The sequence below is a fragment of the Borostomias antarcticus genome (genome assembly GCF_949987555.1).
Source record: "Borostomias antarcticus genome assembly, chromosome: 1".
Taxonomy (NCBI): domain Eukaryota; kingdom Metazoa; phylum Chordata; class Actinopteri; order Stomiiformes; family Stomiidae; genus Borostomias; species Borostomias antarcticus.
This window is the reverse complement of record NC_140234.1, coordinates 28,445,808-28,463,555: the sequence shown is the minus strand read 5'-3', so window position 1 is coordinate 28,463,555 and position 17,748 is coordinate 28,445,808. Positions and strand designations below refer to the sequence as shown.

Below are 17,748 nucleotides of genomic sequence, written 5' to 3'. Positions count from 1 at the left end.
TATTCATGGAGACAGGGTAAGAGCCCAAGGGGCTTTTAGTTTATCGTTTTCTGAGCGGTTTGGTTCTAGACTGTCAAAAGGATGGAGCTTTTCTATCTATAGGTGCTTTCCCCACAGCAGATTGGCTACACCAAATCATTTGGCACATCCTGGAGGTGAAAGGTGCCATTGTTTGTCGATCGGCTACTGTAGGCTACATATTGCTGTTAACATTACAGGGTAGCTATTCGGGTGAGGTGAGAGAAATCAAATAATTGAGTTCCTTTCCCAGCTAATCCACATTCCTCTGACGCAACATTGCAATATGTTGCATGGTTTCCCCGTTAAGGTCGTACTCTGCCTGAAGCACGCCCGTGGATGTGTAGGATCAGGGACAGGTCTCAGCACCCAGGTCTAGGGTTGTGTGAATACAGTCAGTTGGGGCGTTGGCTTTTGTAGGCCAGTAATTTCGGCAGCATGCTGTCAGCCACTGAGGAGGGCGGAGCTACAGAGTGCTTTGCATGTGCCCCACATTGAACTCGTTCCTAAATCTGACCGTAGGGTAGTAATAGGCACTCACCACTGAATACGTTTTCTCCATAAAGTGTTAGACCACCAGTTGTAGGCTATACTGATCTTTAATATAGTGTTTGTGGGCCACGTGTGTGTCGACGGAAACGTTAAGGTAAGAAAACGAAGTTATTTGTTTTAACTGTTATGGTCCATATATGGGGGTATAGGCTACTTATGTGTTGTAGCCTATTAATACAGAATGGATAAACTCATAATGTGGAAAGCAACTACTGTAATTCCGATTGCATCAGTCCCCTGGAAATCCACATGGTGTGGAATCTTATGCTGATGTAGCATTAAGGCATCTGACATTTGCGCTGTCTGTCCAACGAACTCTCCTATGTAGCAATTTGCAATCGTATTTATTTAATAACAAAAACATGCAAGTTGGCTACAGTAGGTATCTGCACGTTAGCGCGTCCGATGGAGAGCGTGCTCCTGTGTTGTGCTACAGTAAAGTTACGCTAAAGTTTAGTTACAATGCTGTTGTTCAAAACTGGATTCCTTTTGATTTAGGCTATGCCCATAGAGATATCTGCTTACGAGCACTAATATCTAAAGAGTGTCTGTCAATTTTTTTTTTATCTGGACCGTAAGTGTATATGACCAAATAACCTTTATAATGCTAAATACTAAACCACTCCTTTAATCACAGCTGCATTTAAAAGGCTTTGGGTAAAAGTGTGAATCAACTGATCAGCTGCTGACCATGTAGTAGGCTAGCCTAGTAATTATTTTAATCAGGATCTGATTGGCCTTTTACTTCCAATATGTCCCACAGGGTAACCACAGTTATAAAGCTGCAGGTTGACACCGCCAGGCAGGAGTAAGAGGCAGTGCTTACTTCTGATAGCAATTTTTTCACCTGACCACCTCAGATCCTTACTGGGTAATTTCCTGGACGGTGGAGTACAGGGAATTAATCTGTACAGGCCTATTGTGTTGTCAACATCCCTTCAAACTCCCAGAGATGATGCTATTATTGGGCGCTTGTAACTTTCTGTCACCAAGGCTACACACACACACACACACACACACACACTGACACACACACAGATGCGTGTCTGTAGTGTGAACATGTATGCCACATCACCACATCTGTTAGGTGGACATGAGGAGCCTACACAGCACATGAGGATACTGTATCTTCTCAGTCTGTAGCTTCTACCAAACAATAAGCTTCTACCTATACAGTAAGATGTGCTTGAGTAGTTGTGGAGGAATCTGCTCTGAAGTGATAAATATCTGCTGAAATCCAGCTTGGAGGACAGTTTGAAAGGTTTCTTAAGGACTGGTAGATGTCTGAAGTGATTCAACAGCACAGAGAGTAGTAGCACATGATGAGCACATTTACACTGACTGCTATAAACAAGATATTATCCAAGGTCAAATACAACTTCTACAACGGAGAGTTTGGATACTTGATTATGATTGGCTAGCAGCCGTTGTAACCCACGGCTACGACCACATAACAATTAGTATTATTCGCAATCGTGTCGGGCCTAACAATGCCCCATAGCTGTTGTAAAATCCTGTGTAACCCACTGCCTCACGTGGTCAATTGCTTAATTATTTTCCCACCAGTGAGAGATTCATTTGTTTATTATTTATTTCCACCAAGCACCAGCACATTCAAGGTTGTGTGTGTGGATTAGTCTACGTGCTGAAGAGGAGTAAAGTCCTTGTTTCTTCTTGACCCTTAGTAGTGTCTGGCTGTTGTGATTGCGTTTAAATAAGCATTGCCTTTAGCTAAATGGGAGAAGGTCAATGCAGCCTTCACAGGTGTAGATGGACACATCCAGAGTCCCAGGCCACTAAAGGCCGTCAAGCTCACCCGAGCGGTCTGGTTATGACCTCGCTCACATGGCACTTTGTTTTGAGCATGCTCTGTTGCATTGGGGGGCGTTTGTGGGGAGGTGGTTGTGTTGTTGTGTTGGGTGCCCTTCACATGGCTTTCAAGAGCACATGAAAGTGTTTTTCAGTCTGTATTGAGCTTAGCATGTTTGACCACATGGCCTGCCAGTGACCTAGGATATGTGCTATGCTATGGCTCTCTGTCTAAGGCATTAGTATGCTCCCCTTTGTTTGATGGTACAGGACTACTTTGGTATTTAGAATTCTAAGCCCTGTTATAAGGTTATTTACAATCACATACAACGGTCCATATAAAATAGTGCTTATGCCCATAGAGACCCATTGTGTACTTAGCTGTGACATGAGAAATTAGCACAAATATCCCAAGAGTGCACAATTTGTCAAAATTTTGATATGGACAGTTTTATATAGGCTATAATTGTAAATGATCGTATAACAGGGCTTATGATGCCACTGTAAATACCAAACTAAGACGTCTACCCTGACATACCGTACGCTCATCCATAAGGGAACAGATGGATGGCTATTGGCTACATGAGATAAATAGTGATGAGCATGTGACCTACTGTCATTCCTCAGTTACCCATGTCCCTGCTGGGTGACATACAGGTGCCCCCGCCGCCCGGCGGGCCTCGCTGATTGGAGGAGGAGGGGGGCACGGCCCTCTTATTTTAGAGGCCGGACATCAGCCTGTGCACGAGGGCGTGTTGCGTGCGGGCGCTCCTCTCCGCGTCATGTCCCCCGAGCCACGCTGGACGCACTTGCCCCCTTTGTACCCGGGCTGGGGAATGTCAAACGAGGTGTCGGGTCCTGTGCTGGTCCCCCCTGCCCAAAGAACACAGCTGGGGGTTTCCATGTCCCACTTTCATTGATGGATGGATGGATGGAAAGAGGGCTCATGCTGGTTGTTAGCCCTTGGCTGGATTTTCATACATGCAGGACTGGGGGGGTGGGGGGGGGGGGGGGGGCTGGTGCTGGCGCTGGGGGGGACGACGCCTGGGGCCGGTGGTAGAGGGACGAGGGTCAGGAGGAGGAGAGGCCTGCGGTCGCCGTCACAGCTGTTCGGAGCAGCTAGGTCATGTGATGTGTCACCGTTCTATTTGCGGGCCGGGCGTCGTGCTCTCTGACTCTCCGTTTGAATGGGTGCGCTGCCGTTCTGTGACAGACCAGCCTAGCGTGACAGGAGACCCTGCCCCTCCAGAGAACAACTCTACTAGTTCTACAGCCAGTAGAACCTTTACAGACGCAGCAGGCTAACTCCAGCCTTGTGAGTATACTTGTTTGGAACAGGTATGTTGTCGTTCACCAGGCCCTACTAGTGAGTGGTGTCTGACTCAATGCTTCATTGCTGATATGACATTAAAAACAGAACGTTGGACTAGTTTAAACCAGAGTTGTAAAAACAAACCAGTACAAACCAATAGGCTATAACAACGCATATATGAACAAAGACTGTATCTGACATCCGTATCCATGTCAACTCCTCACATTCCTCTGAAGGGAGACGTGTCTCCGGTAGATCCACGGGGCTGTTTCCATATGTGGGGGTAGTAGCAGGGGAAGAGTCTCCCTCTTTAACGGGCCCGAGGAAATGGGAGTAGGGCGTCAGGTTCGTCAGGGCTCCGGGGGAGTGCGGTGGTAGTGATCTGGGGGCGAGCGCTCGCTGGGCTTCCCCAGGTAAGGGAATCTGTCCCGTACCCAGGGGTATCGACACCTGGTCAGGGTACTAAGAGGCCGTGCTGTATTCAGACGGGTCCAGTAGGTCCCACGCCTCCTGCTGTCATGGCGTGTCTGCTGAGCGAACCAGCTTCACAGCTCTGCAAAGAGACGCATTTGACCTTGTAAACTTGTTTTCTCTATCAGAATACTGCTGTGAATATCGCTGTGTGATTCATATGCATTGTAATTACATTATAGGCTAATTGTCCGTCTGTCCGCTGTCTGTCTGGTACCAGGTGAACTCCAGTAACCCCTTCCCCCTGTCTGTCTGTCTGGTACCAGGTGAACTCCAGTAACCCCTTCCCCCGTGTCTGTCTGTCTGTCTGGTACCAGGTGAACTCCAGTAACCCCTTCCCCCCTGTCTGTCTGTATGTCTGGTACCAGGTGAACTCCAGTAACCCCTTCCCCCTGTCTGTCTGGTACCAGGTGAACTCCAGTAACCCCTCCCCCCCTGTCTGTCTGTCTGGTACCAGGTGAACTCCAGTAACCCCTTCCCCTTGTCTGTCTGTCTGGTACCAGGTGAACTCAGTAGCCCCTGCCCTCTGTAGCTCCCCTGAGGTGAGGACATACCTTCCGGTGCCAGGATGATTGTGGGCACGTTGAAAGACATCGGCAGGCAGCTGCTGAGAGTGAAGGTGGTGGACTGTAGCTCCGACGACACCCGCCTGTCCCGCTGCCTCAACACCTTCGACCTGGTGGCCCTGGGCGTGGGCAGCACGCTGGGCGCCGGCGTCTATGTGCTGGCCGGCGCCGTGGCTCGCGACAACTCCGGGCCCGCCATCGTCCTGTCCTTCCTCATCGCCGCGCTGGCGTCCGTGCTGGCCGGACTGTGCTACGCCGAGTTCGGCGCCCGCGTCCCCAAGACGGGCTCGGCCTACCTGTACAGCTACGTGACGGTCGGGGAGCTCTGGGCCTTCATCACCGGCTGGAACCTCATCCTCTCCTACATCATCGGTAAGGCGTCCGTACGGGAGCCGGGGGGGGGGGGTGGGGGGTGGCGTGGGGGCATGCTGGGATACTAAGCAGTAGGGACGGGAATTGGCAGGGACCTCCCGATTTGATTTTATCCCGATACTTAGGTGCCGATTCGATTTATATTGCGATTTTTGTGGTAATTGCGAATCTGTAATATTGTGATTATAATTAGCGATTTTTTTTTACATGGCGAGTTATGAAAGCCGAATTTCTTCCAGATGTGCGATTTGAATTGTGGAGGTGCAGCATGAATCTCCGACATGTTTTCTGCTTCATCTGACAGAATAATAACCGTAACCTAGCAACCTAGCTACTACGCGAAGCGTTCCATTCTAGCAGGAAGTTGTTTTTTGATTGTTGTTTTTTTATAACAAAAAAAAATATTTTAGGGCAGCATGGCAATGTAAAAATCGTCACACACAAAAATCGCGATTTGTGACAGAAACAAATTTTTCTCCCATCCCTACTAAACAGCTGGGTTTCTCTTCCTTCCGTTCTCTCCGTCCAGGCACGTCCAGCGTGGCCAGAGCGTGGAGCGCCACGTTTGACGAGCTGATCGGACGGCACATCGGGGAGTTCTGTAGAGTCCACATGGCCATGGACGCCCCCGGGATCCTGGCCGAGTACCCCGACATATTTGCGGTCTTCATCATCATCATGCTGACAGGTTTGGAATGCTTTCAGAACTCTTACTCATCTGTATGTTTGGAGTAGGGATGCACAATATATCGGCAATCATATCGGTATCGGCCGATGTTAGTCATTTTTTTATATATCGGTGTCGGTCCGATGTGCAAAACGGGGCCGATGTGAACAGCAGATAATTATTTCTGTCTAGTTGCTGTTGTGTGTGTTGTTGTTGAGAGGAAACAATGTGGTAAATCTATGATTTATTGGCTTTTCCAAATGTTTTGGAGATAGAGACAGTGTTTCCATGTGTTTTTCAGTATGTATAATATTTGATTATCATAGAAACTTGTTTTTATACAGATCATATCGGCATCGTTAAATATCGGTTATCGGCCATGACAGCATTGTTAATATCTGTTATCGGTATCAGCCAAAATGTTCATATCGGTATATTCACATCCCTAGTTTTGAGGATTGTTGTTGAAAATGATCATAATTCTCTCTTTCTCTCTTTTAAAAAAAAAAAAAAACTTTTTTCCCCCCCGTTCTCTGCAGGTCTGCTGGCCTTTGGGGTGAAGGAGTCGGCCATGGTGAATAAAGTGTTCACCTGTATCAATGTTCTGGTGTTGATGTTCGTGGTGGTGGCCGGCCTGGTCACAGGGACCATGAAGAACTGGCAGCTCAACCCAGATGACATCCTCAACGTCACGACCAATTCCAGCCTCAAGTGAGTGTTACACAGTACATGTAACAGAGAGATTCTTGAAAAATCATTTTTTGTTTACATCCGTTTTTATCTTCTTATATCTTTGCTGTCTTGCTTTGTTAAGTTACCAGCTCAGTGGTCTTGTGGTTAGAGTGTCCGCCCTGAGATTGGGAGGTTGGGGGTTCGATCCCCGGCCGAGTCATACCAAAGACTATAAAATACCCGATGCCTCCCTGCTTGGCACTCAGCATCAAGGGTTGGATTGGGGGCAAGTCCCTGTGCCATACTAGCGCCATGTCCAGGGGGTGGACCTGTACATACCAGCGTTATGTCTAGGGGGTGTACTTCTACATCAAGCTGCCTCACACTAAGGAATCAGGAGATAGGCTCCTGCCCTATGAGCCATGCTACTGTACTTTTGTAAAGTGAAGCTGTTTTTCCACGGCTCAAGTGAAGCAGATGTTTCAGCGGTCTTGTTTTTCCCTCTGGCCAGCGTGTCCGAGGCGGCGCTCACCCGGGAGGCTCTGGGCGCCGGAGGCTTCATGCCGTTCGGCCTCGAGGGCGTCCTCTCCGGCGCCGCCACCTGCTTCTACGCCTTCGTGGGGTTCGACTGCATCGCCACTACCGGTGAGTTCGCCCAGCTCCTCCTCCTCCTTCCTCTCTCTCCCTCCTTCATCTCCAGCCTCGGCTTCGTGACAGCCCCCCCTCCCCTCCCCCCTCCCCAGGCGAGGAGGTGCGGAACCCCCAGAAGGCCATCCCCGTGGGCATCGTGGCCTCCCTGCTCATCTGTTTCGTGGCGTACTTCGGCGTGTCGGCCGCCCTCACCATGATGATGCCCTACTACATGCTGGACAAGAACAGCCCACTGCCCGTGGCCTTCACCTACGTGGGCTGGGAGGGGGCCACCTACGCCGTGGCGGTGGGCTCCCTGTGCGCGCTGTCCACCAGGTGAGACGATCTCCGGTCTTAGCCTTCCCCGGCCGTCCATCACACAGACCTGTCCAGCATGCTCTGACCACTGCCGTGGGAGAGGAGGAGAAGAAGAAACCGTTAGGGGGCGTGTCTACTGACCAGCTGTGTTTTAGAGCTGGCGCTGTTTTCTCGTTGTTTACAACGGGTAATGAGCTCAAGGGCGCTATAGAGACCAGAGCTGTGTTCCAATAACTTTTTTTTTTTCCCCAAGCGCCATGAGCTTTTTTTTTTTGGGCTAGAGCAAAGGCTGTTCTGACGACGAAGACGGTAGTTTTTTGACAATACCTCAGAGACGGCGAACATTAGCAGTAGCTAACATTAGCTTGCTATCTTAACTTGGGTAGTTAGTCTGCAGTCTGTCAAAATATGACACTGCTAACGTAGGTGTAAAACGTCAGAAGCCTAGCCAGCTCTAAACCCCAGCTCTAGTGCGCTCCAAGAAGCTCTAAGCTTGTCGCTGTTCATCTACATACAGCTCGCCGGTGGACACTCTCCCTTAGTTCTCATCTTATTAATATTAATATACTCTATAGTGAGGATGGATTATCCCATAGCCAGGCCTGCTGTGTGCTGTGGTACTGGTACTAGTGTGTGTTTAATGGCATGGCCTGGCCTCTTCCCTCTCCCCTACTAGCTTACTAGGCTCCATGTTCCCGATGCCCAGGGTGATCTGGGCCATGGCGGAGGACGGCCTCCTCTTCACCAGCCTGTCTTCCATCAGCCCCAGAACCAAAACCCCTCTAACAGCCACCGTAACAGCGGGCGTGGTGGCAGGTGAGGCCCCGACCCTAACACCACTAACTGCTGTCCCCAACAGGAAGGCCCTGCTCCGCTGCACACGGCCTCAACATGCTGCTGGTCACAGTGCCCCAAGGTCTGGGGTCAGGGTTAGGGTCACAGTGCCCCAAGGTCAGGGGTCAGGGTTAGGGTCACAGTGCCCCAAGGTCAGGGGTCAGGATTAGGGTCACAGTGCCCCAAGGTCTGGGGTCAGGATTAGGGTCACAGTGCTGCAAGGTCTGGGGTCAGGATTAGGGTCACAGCGCCGCAAGGTCTGGGGTCAGGGTTAGGTTTAGGTTTAGGGTTCGGGCCACAGTGCCCCAAGGTCTGGGGTCAGGGTTAGGGTCACAGTGCCCCAAGGTCTGGGGTTAGGGTTAGGGCCACAGTGCCCCAAGGTCTGGGGTTAGGGTTAGGGCCACAGTGCCCCAGGTCTGGTCCAGTCACGCTGTGTCCTTCCTTCCTCTGGCCCGGCTGCTCACATGTCCAGCGCCAGCGCCGTGGCCCGGTCAGGCAGACGCACTGGGAACAGCAGCAGTTGGAGCTGTGTGTCTGGAGCTCACCGGAGTGTATCTGGGTTATAAAATGTCTCGCCTCCTCCTCCTCCACTCCTCCTCCTCCTCCTCTTCCTCCTCCACTCCTCCTCCTCCACTCCTCCACTCCTCCTCCTCCACTCCTCCTCCTCTTCCTCCTCCTCCACTCCTCCTCCTCCTCCTCCGGACCAGCCTGCTGGGCTCCATGTTCCCTCTGCCTCGTATCATCTTTGCGATGGCCCGCGACGGTCTGCTCTTCTCCTTCCTGGCCTGGGTCAGTGAGAGGAAGACGCCCCTGGTCGCCACCGTCACGGCAGGGTTCATGTCCGGTAAGCCAAGCGGTGCGGCCAGGAGGGAGGGGCCTGTCGCGAAGGGGGCAGCTCACCTGAGGAGGCAGGGTCCTGTCGTGATGGGGCCGGGTCACCTGGGGAGGGAGGGGCCTGTCTTGAAGGGGCCGGGTCACCTGGGGAGGGAGGGGCTTGTCTTGAAGGGGCCGTTTCACCTGAGGTGGGAAGGGTGTTGCTCTGGAATTCGGGTCAACTATGAAACATTAGATCTGTTAAACGCAGATTTGATACACTTGCTGTGTATCAAATATCCAATTATGTTGTTGATGTACATGATGGTTCATTGGGTTGTGTGATTGTTTCATATTTCAATAGGAAATAACTTGTATCATGATGTCTTTTAACATTAAAGTAATGCATCTCTAGATTTTTATAGTCATATTTGTCATGTTTGATCCGTTCTGTGGCTTGTTGCCCAGATGTGCGGCGACTGCTACTCTGGTACCGTATGTGCAGAATCTGACCTCTGACCCTTCTGCCCTGCTCCACAGCCGTGATGGCCTTCCTGTTTGACCTGAAAGACCTGGTGGACCTCATGTCCATCGGCACCCTGCTGGCCTACACCCTGGTGGCTGCGTGTGTCCTGGTGCTCAGGTCAGCTGCTCCACCACCCCCACCCCAAGCCCCACCTCCCACCACTCCCACCCCAAGCCCCACCTCCCACCTGACTGGTTTTCCTCCCCGAGCAGGTACCAGCCGGAGCAGCCCATCATGGCCTACCAGATGGCGCGCACCCAGGAGGAGGTGGAGCTAGTGGAGTCCCTCGCCGACGAGAGCATCCTGCCGGAAGAGGAGGTGCGTTGTAGCGTCAGAAACCTGCTCTTCCCCAAAAACCAGGAACCCTCCGCCCTGTCCGGCTTCACCGTCAACGTCTGCACCAGCACCCTGGGTGAGAACCACACACACACACACACACACACACACACACACATATATCATGTGTGATATAGTTAATTATTGTTTATTGTGTTTGGTGTTTTGTAATCCCGTAAGGGATGGGTCCTTGACATGACACAAAATAAACTTTCATTCATTCATTCATTCATTCATTCATTCATTCATTCATTCACACACACACACACACACACGCACACACACACCTTAGGGTTTGCTTAATGAACTGTAGCTTGATATTCATACTGCTGTGTGTGTGTGTGTGTGTGTTTCTCCAGGGGTGCTGGTGTGTATCTTCTGTGTAATAGCCGTTCAGGGGAAGTTGGCTCCCTGGTCCGTGTGCATCCTCAGCGTCATGGCCGCCGTGTCTCTGGGCATCACTCTGCTGATCTGGAGACAGCCTGAGAGCAAGACCAAGCTCTCCTTCAAGGTGAGGCTCCTCCCAGGTTCCATTGCATCTCACAGTCAACAGGAAGTAAACAGGAAGCAGGTAGGGGCATTCTAGTGTCAACGACCAGCGGCGTCATCAGGAAGGGAACCAGGAAGCTAGCAGGACATGAGAGCGCTAGCCTGGTGAGCTAACTCCTCTGCTCTGTCCTCTCCTCCCTCTGAAAGGTTCCCCTGCTCCCCTTCATCCCCGTGGCCAGCATGTTCATCAACGTCTACCTGATGATGCAGCTGGACCGCGGCACCTGGATACGCTTCTCCTTCTGGATGGTCATAGGTCGGAAGATTTACTCCCTTTGTGAAAGGGTTATAATGACCGCCTCCGTTTGAAAAAGCTTAGGTTGAAGATTTACTCCCTTTGTGAAAAGGTTTATGCCCACCTTAATGTGAGAAGGTTACATCCACCTTAATGTGAGAAGGTTACATCCACCTTAATGTGAGAAGATGACTGTACACCCACCCGAATGTGAACATAACGCCATTTAGGGAGCAAGTTCTGAATCTAAAAAGTGGTTGGCACTGGCGAGTGCAGACTTACAGTTTCCCATAGAAGAACAACAAACTACTAAGTTTCCCAAACAAAGGATATTCATCACAACTAGGGATGTTAACAGTTAATCGACTATCGATTAATTGCCGATAAGAATTTACTCAAGTAATATTTGGTTACTCGATTAATTGCTTGTTAATGGAACGGAACTCTTTTTTTTTTTTACGAATATTGACAACGGGAGTTGCATGAAAATGTAATCATGATTTAAGGTCTGACTGCACATGAGGGCGGCACGTAGTGAAGGCTAATTGGGATGCCGGGAAATTTCATCGACACAGCAGAAGAAGACACAAAAATGAAGCGAGCAAAGTACAGTCCAGCGTGGGACGTTCTTATTATTTAATCGACTATTGTTTGTTAAGGTTAATAGTTATCGATTAATGAAATTTCTTGAAATTTGCAACCCTAATCACAACTGTATTAGCAGATGACAATTAGAATAAACATTCAAGAAAAGATCAGCCTTTGTAATTCAGGACATGAGTTGACAGGAAGCATTAATTAAGACATTCTTTTACCAGTTCAGTAGTTGAGATGGTGGTCCATGTTGTAAGAGGGCCTTGTCCAAAGGCTCGCTCACTCTCTCAGTGAAAATAGAGTTCATATAGAGTTTATAACTTTTACCACCTTTTTAGGTGAAAACTAACAACCAAGCACCAGAACCTGGGCTTGAACTTGCGTAACTGTCTCTCCAGTTGTCACATCCATTTGTCAAGCAAATAGGCCTCACTTGTAATTTACGACAAAAGGAATGTATTTGTACTTATCTTCCTCATACCATACTGTAGTTTCCACATACCATACTGTAGTTTACACATACCATACTGTAGTTTCCACATACCATACTGTAGTTTCCACATACCATACTGTAGTTTCCTCATACCATACTGTAGTTTCCTCATACCATACTGTAGTTTCCTCAAACCATACTGTAGTTTCCTCATACCATACTGTAGTTTCAAAATCAGACCACAAGGTGACACAAGTGACTGGAGTTGTGTTGTCAGCTACTGCAGTTAGAAGTATTCTTCACTTCCAGGAGAACTATAGTCAGTTAGAAGTATTCTTCACTTCCAGGAGAACTATAGTCAGTTAGAAGTATTCTTCACTTACAGTTGAACTATAGTCAGTTAGAAGTATTCTTCACTTACAGGAGAACTATAGTCAGTTAGAAGTATTCTTCACTTACAGGAGAACTATAGTCAGTTGCAAAACGCGGCAAGATTTGAGCCATGAACAGGCTCTATCAATTTGTATGGAGCAAGTACACATGTAGGCCAAATTACTGTCCCTACCAAAGGTCAAATCAAAAATACGTCCTTGCTTGCAGAATCCTACAAGGTACAGCATTCTGACCAAATCTACATCACTTATGATCGTGAAACTTTTGAGGCACATCAGTAATGCTGGGCTCACACTACAGGATATTTAAAATCCTAACCAATTTCAAAATCGGGTTACATCACGCACATAAGGAGAATCTTAACAGATATACTTCTTGCGCATCTTAAATAAGCACACACAGCAAGATTTGAAAATAACGGCTCATCACACACTACAGGATCTTATCGTGCCCGAGGGAGCAATGAACCACTGATCTCGTCGTCTCACTTGTAAAGTCGGGACGTAATAATCTTAAATATCAAACATGTTTGATATTATCAGGGCCGTCCCGATGGGTCTGCGAGCCGATCAGGAGGTATAAGATTGGATCTGTAAACCCCTCACATTACAAGATAATCTGGGCCGATTATTGGCCCCGACCAACGTTCCATACCAGATTTCTCCTCCGTTTGTCGGGAGGGGTGAATCAGGGATAAATCGGCCTAAAAATCCTGTAGTCTGAGCCCGGCATAAGACAGATAAGATCCGCGTCCAGTGAGCTAGAAACGGAGTTCCAGAGCTGTTCTAGAAACTTGGTGACGACACACCGCAGACCAACATTCATGTTGGCCATCTGATTATTCTGCTGCAGGTTTCATCATCTACTTTAGCTACGGGATCCGTCACAGCAGGGAGGCGGCCCTGACCAGGTCCAGCACCGACAGCGACCTCGCCGCCCAGCCCATGGAGAAGGAGGCCTTCCTGCATAACGGCCTTGAAGACCTCCAGGAGGACAGGGACTCCTAGGGGCCTCTCCTCTGGGTCTGACCCACCACAACCACAACCTCTGCATGGGCGAGACCACCAGACATATACAACACCAGGAGGCACTCTGCCAGGGACTGGCAGCTTGTGATCGGTACAATTGTCATACAGTTTAAAGAGCCATACATGAAATTAATTTGTACACAGGGATCACGCCCCAAACTGTAGACACTGAACTGATGTTAGTACGAAGCCTCTCCTTACTTCTGTGGAGTCGGACGAAATTGGTAGCCATATATAATGTAAATATTATCTTTCATTGGCAATATTAGGAAGAGCTCGGACCTCAGATCTGTTATGTTCTGTAGAAAGCAGTCTACCGCCCTCTAGTGGTGGTCTGTGGACCTGACATGGTGCTGGTTGCTGTGTCCTAGTCCACTAGTCGGTCCTTACATCAACTCATCATCGCTGTCTATCATCCACAGTCATGGAATCATGCTTTAAAGTCGTTAGTACAGCAGGATGCGGGGCCCTACTCTTTCTCATTTACTTTGAGATGTCTAGATATCCCTAAAAAAAATATCTATCTTGTGTACAAAACAAATCCCTGTGAACTACTACCCTGGTGTGAAATGGAGGAAATGGTTTGAGCAAGTCCAGTTTTCTGTATATAGTTGTGTGTTTTGAAATGTTTATATTGAATTGAAGAAAATCATCCCCTATTGAATTGTGTCTTATGGTCTAAATTAGACCATATCCAGTCAACTGTTATGGTCTAAAACATACCATATCCATAGTCAACTGTTATAGTCTAAAACATACCATATCCATAGTCAACTGTTATGGTCTAAAACATACCATATCCATAGTAAGTTGTTACCATCTGAAGGATACAGTTTGATACAAGTTTTTTGTTTTTTTGTAAAATATATGGGTTTACTTTCAAAGAAGGGTTCAATAACATTGGCCGGGTTTCCCGAAACCTTCTTAGCGCTAAGAATCTCTTTGAGTCTTCTTAAGGCTCCCGTTTGCCTGTTTCGGGAGCCAAGACTCAAAGAGCTTCTTAGCGCTAAGACGGTTTCGGGAAACGCGGCCATTTACATTTTAGTCTAGGCTTTCATCCAAAGCGACTTACAATAAGTTGTCTTCTACAAGAAGTGCCATCAGCAGTCACGTGACAGTGCTGCATCATACACGTGTGAAGGGTAGGGGTCGGCCCAGCAGCTAAGAACCCAGGTTAGGATGAGAGAACATCAACCATGCATGTACCAACAGCTGAAGCAAGACTGGGTGACCATTGGGAAGAGCTACATGGTGTAGAGGTCAGTAGAGGAGAAGCCCAAGCAATAACTCACTGGGTGCTAATGTTGTAAACGCAATGGTATTTTATTTCAAAGGTAACTTGTGATTTTTTTTTTTAATTAATGATTTTGTTGTCAATGTCTAACATATGGTTGTTACTGCTGGTCATCATTATTGTACATATTTCTCTTAGCAAATTTAGCTACAAGTTTGCATGGCACTCAAGTTGGTCTTCATATCAGACCTTCTCCTCGATCATCATTAGTTCAAAGCTTTTTCCTTGAAGGTATAGTAAGCATGGTTGAACTAAGTGTATGTTGGCCATTCATGTGATTCACCAGAAATGTATTAATGATATGGCTCGTTGTTTGCTGGCTTCCAAGCTATACATTGAACACGGGATGGAATGTTGTTTGTGCGTCTTCATTCTGTTGCAGCTATTGGTCTATACGCGGTATTTGTAAAGTATTTATTAATCTGTGACTATGGTTCAACTCTAAGGTTTTAGCGTTTGGTTTCCTGAATAATCTATCTAATATCTCCAGCTATAAGAATTTGAATATGTAAAGAAGACCCTGCCTTATCCGCGGCGGGAGAAGAGGGGCCTTCATCTCCTGCTTGTTTTTGGACCATTGGAAATGTGAATGATTTGTTGTTTATTTCATAAACATAAACAATTGAGGCACATCGTTCTTATTGTGGTCTATTTTTTTTTAAATACTGTAACAGAAGCCCAGGTCTAGGTTGCTTCTATTGCTGCGTGGAGATGATTAGGCCTTTATTACGAATGATAGAGCGATAAGATTAGCATATAGTAGGCATCCTGAATCCATGCGTGTCCTGTACATTACAACATTGATCTGAGTGGGGCGCTCCTAGTTTACCCTTCGTTGGGGCGTTGAAGCAGTTGAAGCACCCCCCGCTGGACCGGCGTCGCCATCCTGATACCCCCCCGCCCTCGGCGACCCTCGGTGAGCACCTACTCTCTGAATCCCGCCTCTGCTCTGGCTCCCGATTGTCTTGCGTGATGCTGTAGAAAGCTGGTACAAGGTTGGATACAGGTTACGAGACGAAGCTGCTGTTAATGCGGATAGGCTCCCCTGCGTTTGAAAGGTAAACCGTTCACCTGTTTCAGAAGATTAGCTGAGTGTTGGATCCACTATTTACATACAATTACCATTTACCACCGTTATCTACAGTAGGCTACAGGCTCACACGCCGAGATGGCTTCTTGCAATCTCTGATGCATGCGTCCATTTCTGCGGCATTACTGTGCTAAACTACATACTGTATGGAGGCTAGAATGTCTTGTGTTATGGTTACAGACTGAGTAGCAGTAAGTAAGTAATCACTATACAATCTTGTGGTGATTAGGCTAGCCCTATGCTCTGTAGCAACCACTATGCCATCGACTGCAGATCCATGCTGTAGCTAGTCTACTAAAGCACATTGCCTATTATTGGCTATTCATCTCTCGATACCTTTTCGCATTCTTGGCCGGACCGTGGAACTGTCCACATCGCGCGTGTGTGAGCGCCTTCTGTCATAACAAGCGGGATGTTTTTCAGACCCAATCTCAATTGAGTGAATGTGTGCATATATACACTGTACAAATATAGTAATGTTAATTTACATGACATTAGTCATTTAGCAGACGCTTTTATCCAAAGCGACTTACACAAATAATGTAACCTATAGCCTAATGGGTTTATGTTCAGGTGCAGCCTGCTGGTCATCTAAACTGTCATCAAACTATTAAATTAATTTGTCTTTCATTGCAATGCTACTCTCCACATAATGAAGTAGGCTAGGCCTACGGTATACACACTATAGCACGGTATAACACACTCCTAGTTTAGGAACAACCAGCCGCCCTGTGATCCAGACTGGCTGTAGCCTATATTAGCTATTGAATGACCATTATCATATTATTTAATTTGTTCAGATCTACACCATGGTAATCGTGGTGTGATCCATCGGCGCCGGCCTGGAGCCTACCACAAGATCTTCATTCTGATTACCGTGAGCTTATGTAACAGACGGGGAGGGGAGGGGAGGGGGCGCCGTGGACACACGGCGTTCCTGCCTTCGGAATTGTTCCCCTTTCGATGTAAATAGCGCGGTGGGTGTTATACAATTCCTCCAAATCCTGGTGGTTCCAGCATCCTCTATGTTACCCCTTCGCCCGGCAGGGGAGGAAAACGCCAGCTATAGGCTACTGTATGTTGTTGTTGATGATGATGTTTCTCAGAAGCATGTGAAACAGATTTGATCTTTCCAGACAGAAAATACCACGATCACGATGATCTTATTTGAGGCAGTTCATCCTTGGTGTGACTTGGTGGAATGTCTCCAGTGGGAATTAAAATCCTCTACAGCCTCGCGCTCCACGCTTCGTGTGAAGGACCGGTATGAGCTCAACACGCAAAGGCTACAACATCAAACACATCACAGTGCCAAATATTTCTCTGTGGATGTCTGTCTGTCTGTAGACAATCATATCTCAGCTGACATAGCTGTCTGGTGCTCCCAGCTGTGTGTGTGTGTGTGTGTGTGTGTGTGTGTGTGTGTGTGTGTGTGTGTGTGTGTGTGTGTGTGTGTGTGAGTGTGTGTGTGTGTGTGTGTGAGAGTGTGTGAGAGTGTGTGTGCGTGTTTGTGTGTGTGTGTGTGTGTGTGTATGCGTGTGTGTGTCTGCTGAGACAAAGCAGACTGCAAGGAGGTGGCGGGAGGGAGGGAGAGGAGAGGAGGAGGTGCGAGAGGGAGAGGGGGGAGGAGGAGGTCTTCTTCTTCTCCTCTCATGTATCGAGTTCAGATGTCCAGTGCTGTGTAGCCACGCCCTTGTCTCTGGTCCCACTTGAAAGAGGCTGGCCTCCGAAGGTGGTCTGTACAGGGGACAGGTGGTAATTATGTGGCCGGCAGTCTGCTTAGGCTCCCCACACCCCCCAGGAGGAGGTGGGAGGGAGGGGGGAGTCGTGCCTCCATTTTAACTCATCCTAAATATTTCATGAAGGTTCCAGAGGAGAGCGCAGCAGAGGAATAACAGTGATGTGTTCTCTGGTTTGGAGATGTGAAGGGGAGGGGTCTTTGCCACAAGGGAGAGGTAACACACAGATACGCACACACACACGCACGCACACACACACACAAATGATATTGCAAAAAGATTGGTTGGGGGGTGGTATTGACTGGTTGGGGGGGGGGGGGTGTTGATTGGTTGGGGGGGGGGTGTTGACTGGTTGGGGGGGGTGTTGACTGGTTGGGGGGGGTGTTGACTGGTTGGGGGGGGGGTGTTGACTGGTTGGGGGGGGGTTGTTGACTGGTTGGGGGGGGTGTTGATTGGTTGGGGGGGGTGTTGACTGGTTAGGGGGGGTCGTTGACTGG

At 48.4% G+C, this 17,748-nt stretch overlaps 1 protein-coding gene across 1 annotated transcript; it reads left to right on the top strand.

The window, feature by feature from the left end:
• The first annotated feature begins 531 nt into the window (after positions 1-531).
• On the top strand, positions 532-14,989 carry slc7a1b (solute carrier family 7 member 1b). The gene is made up of 12 exons (XM_084444347.1): positions 532-664; positions 4,666-5,100; positions 5,630-5,788; positions 6,307-6,478; positions 6,951-7,084; positions 7,183-7,405; positions 8,064-8,203; positions 9,575-9,677; positions 9,773-9,972; positions 10,256-10,407; positions 10,593-10,701; positions 12,953-14,989. Exons 2-12 carry the CDS (start codon positions 4,731-4,733, stop codon positions 13,105-13,107), a joined length of 1,917 nt encoding a protein of 638 aa, XP_084300473.1. The 5' UTR covers positions 532-664; positions 4,666-4,730; the 3' UTR covers positions 13,108-14,989.
• Positions 14,990-17,748: the final 2,759 nt, after the last annotated feature.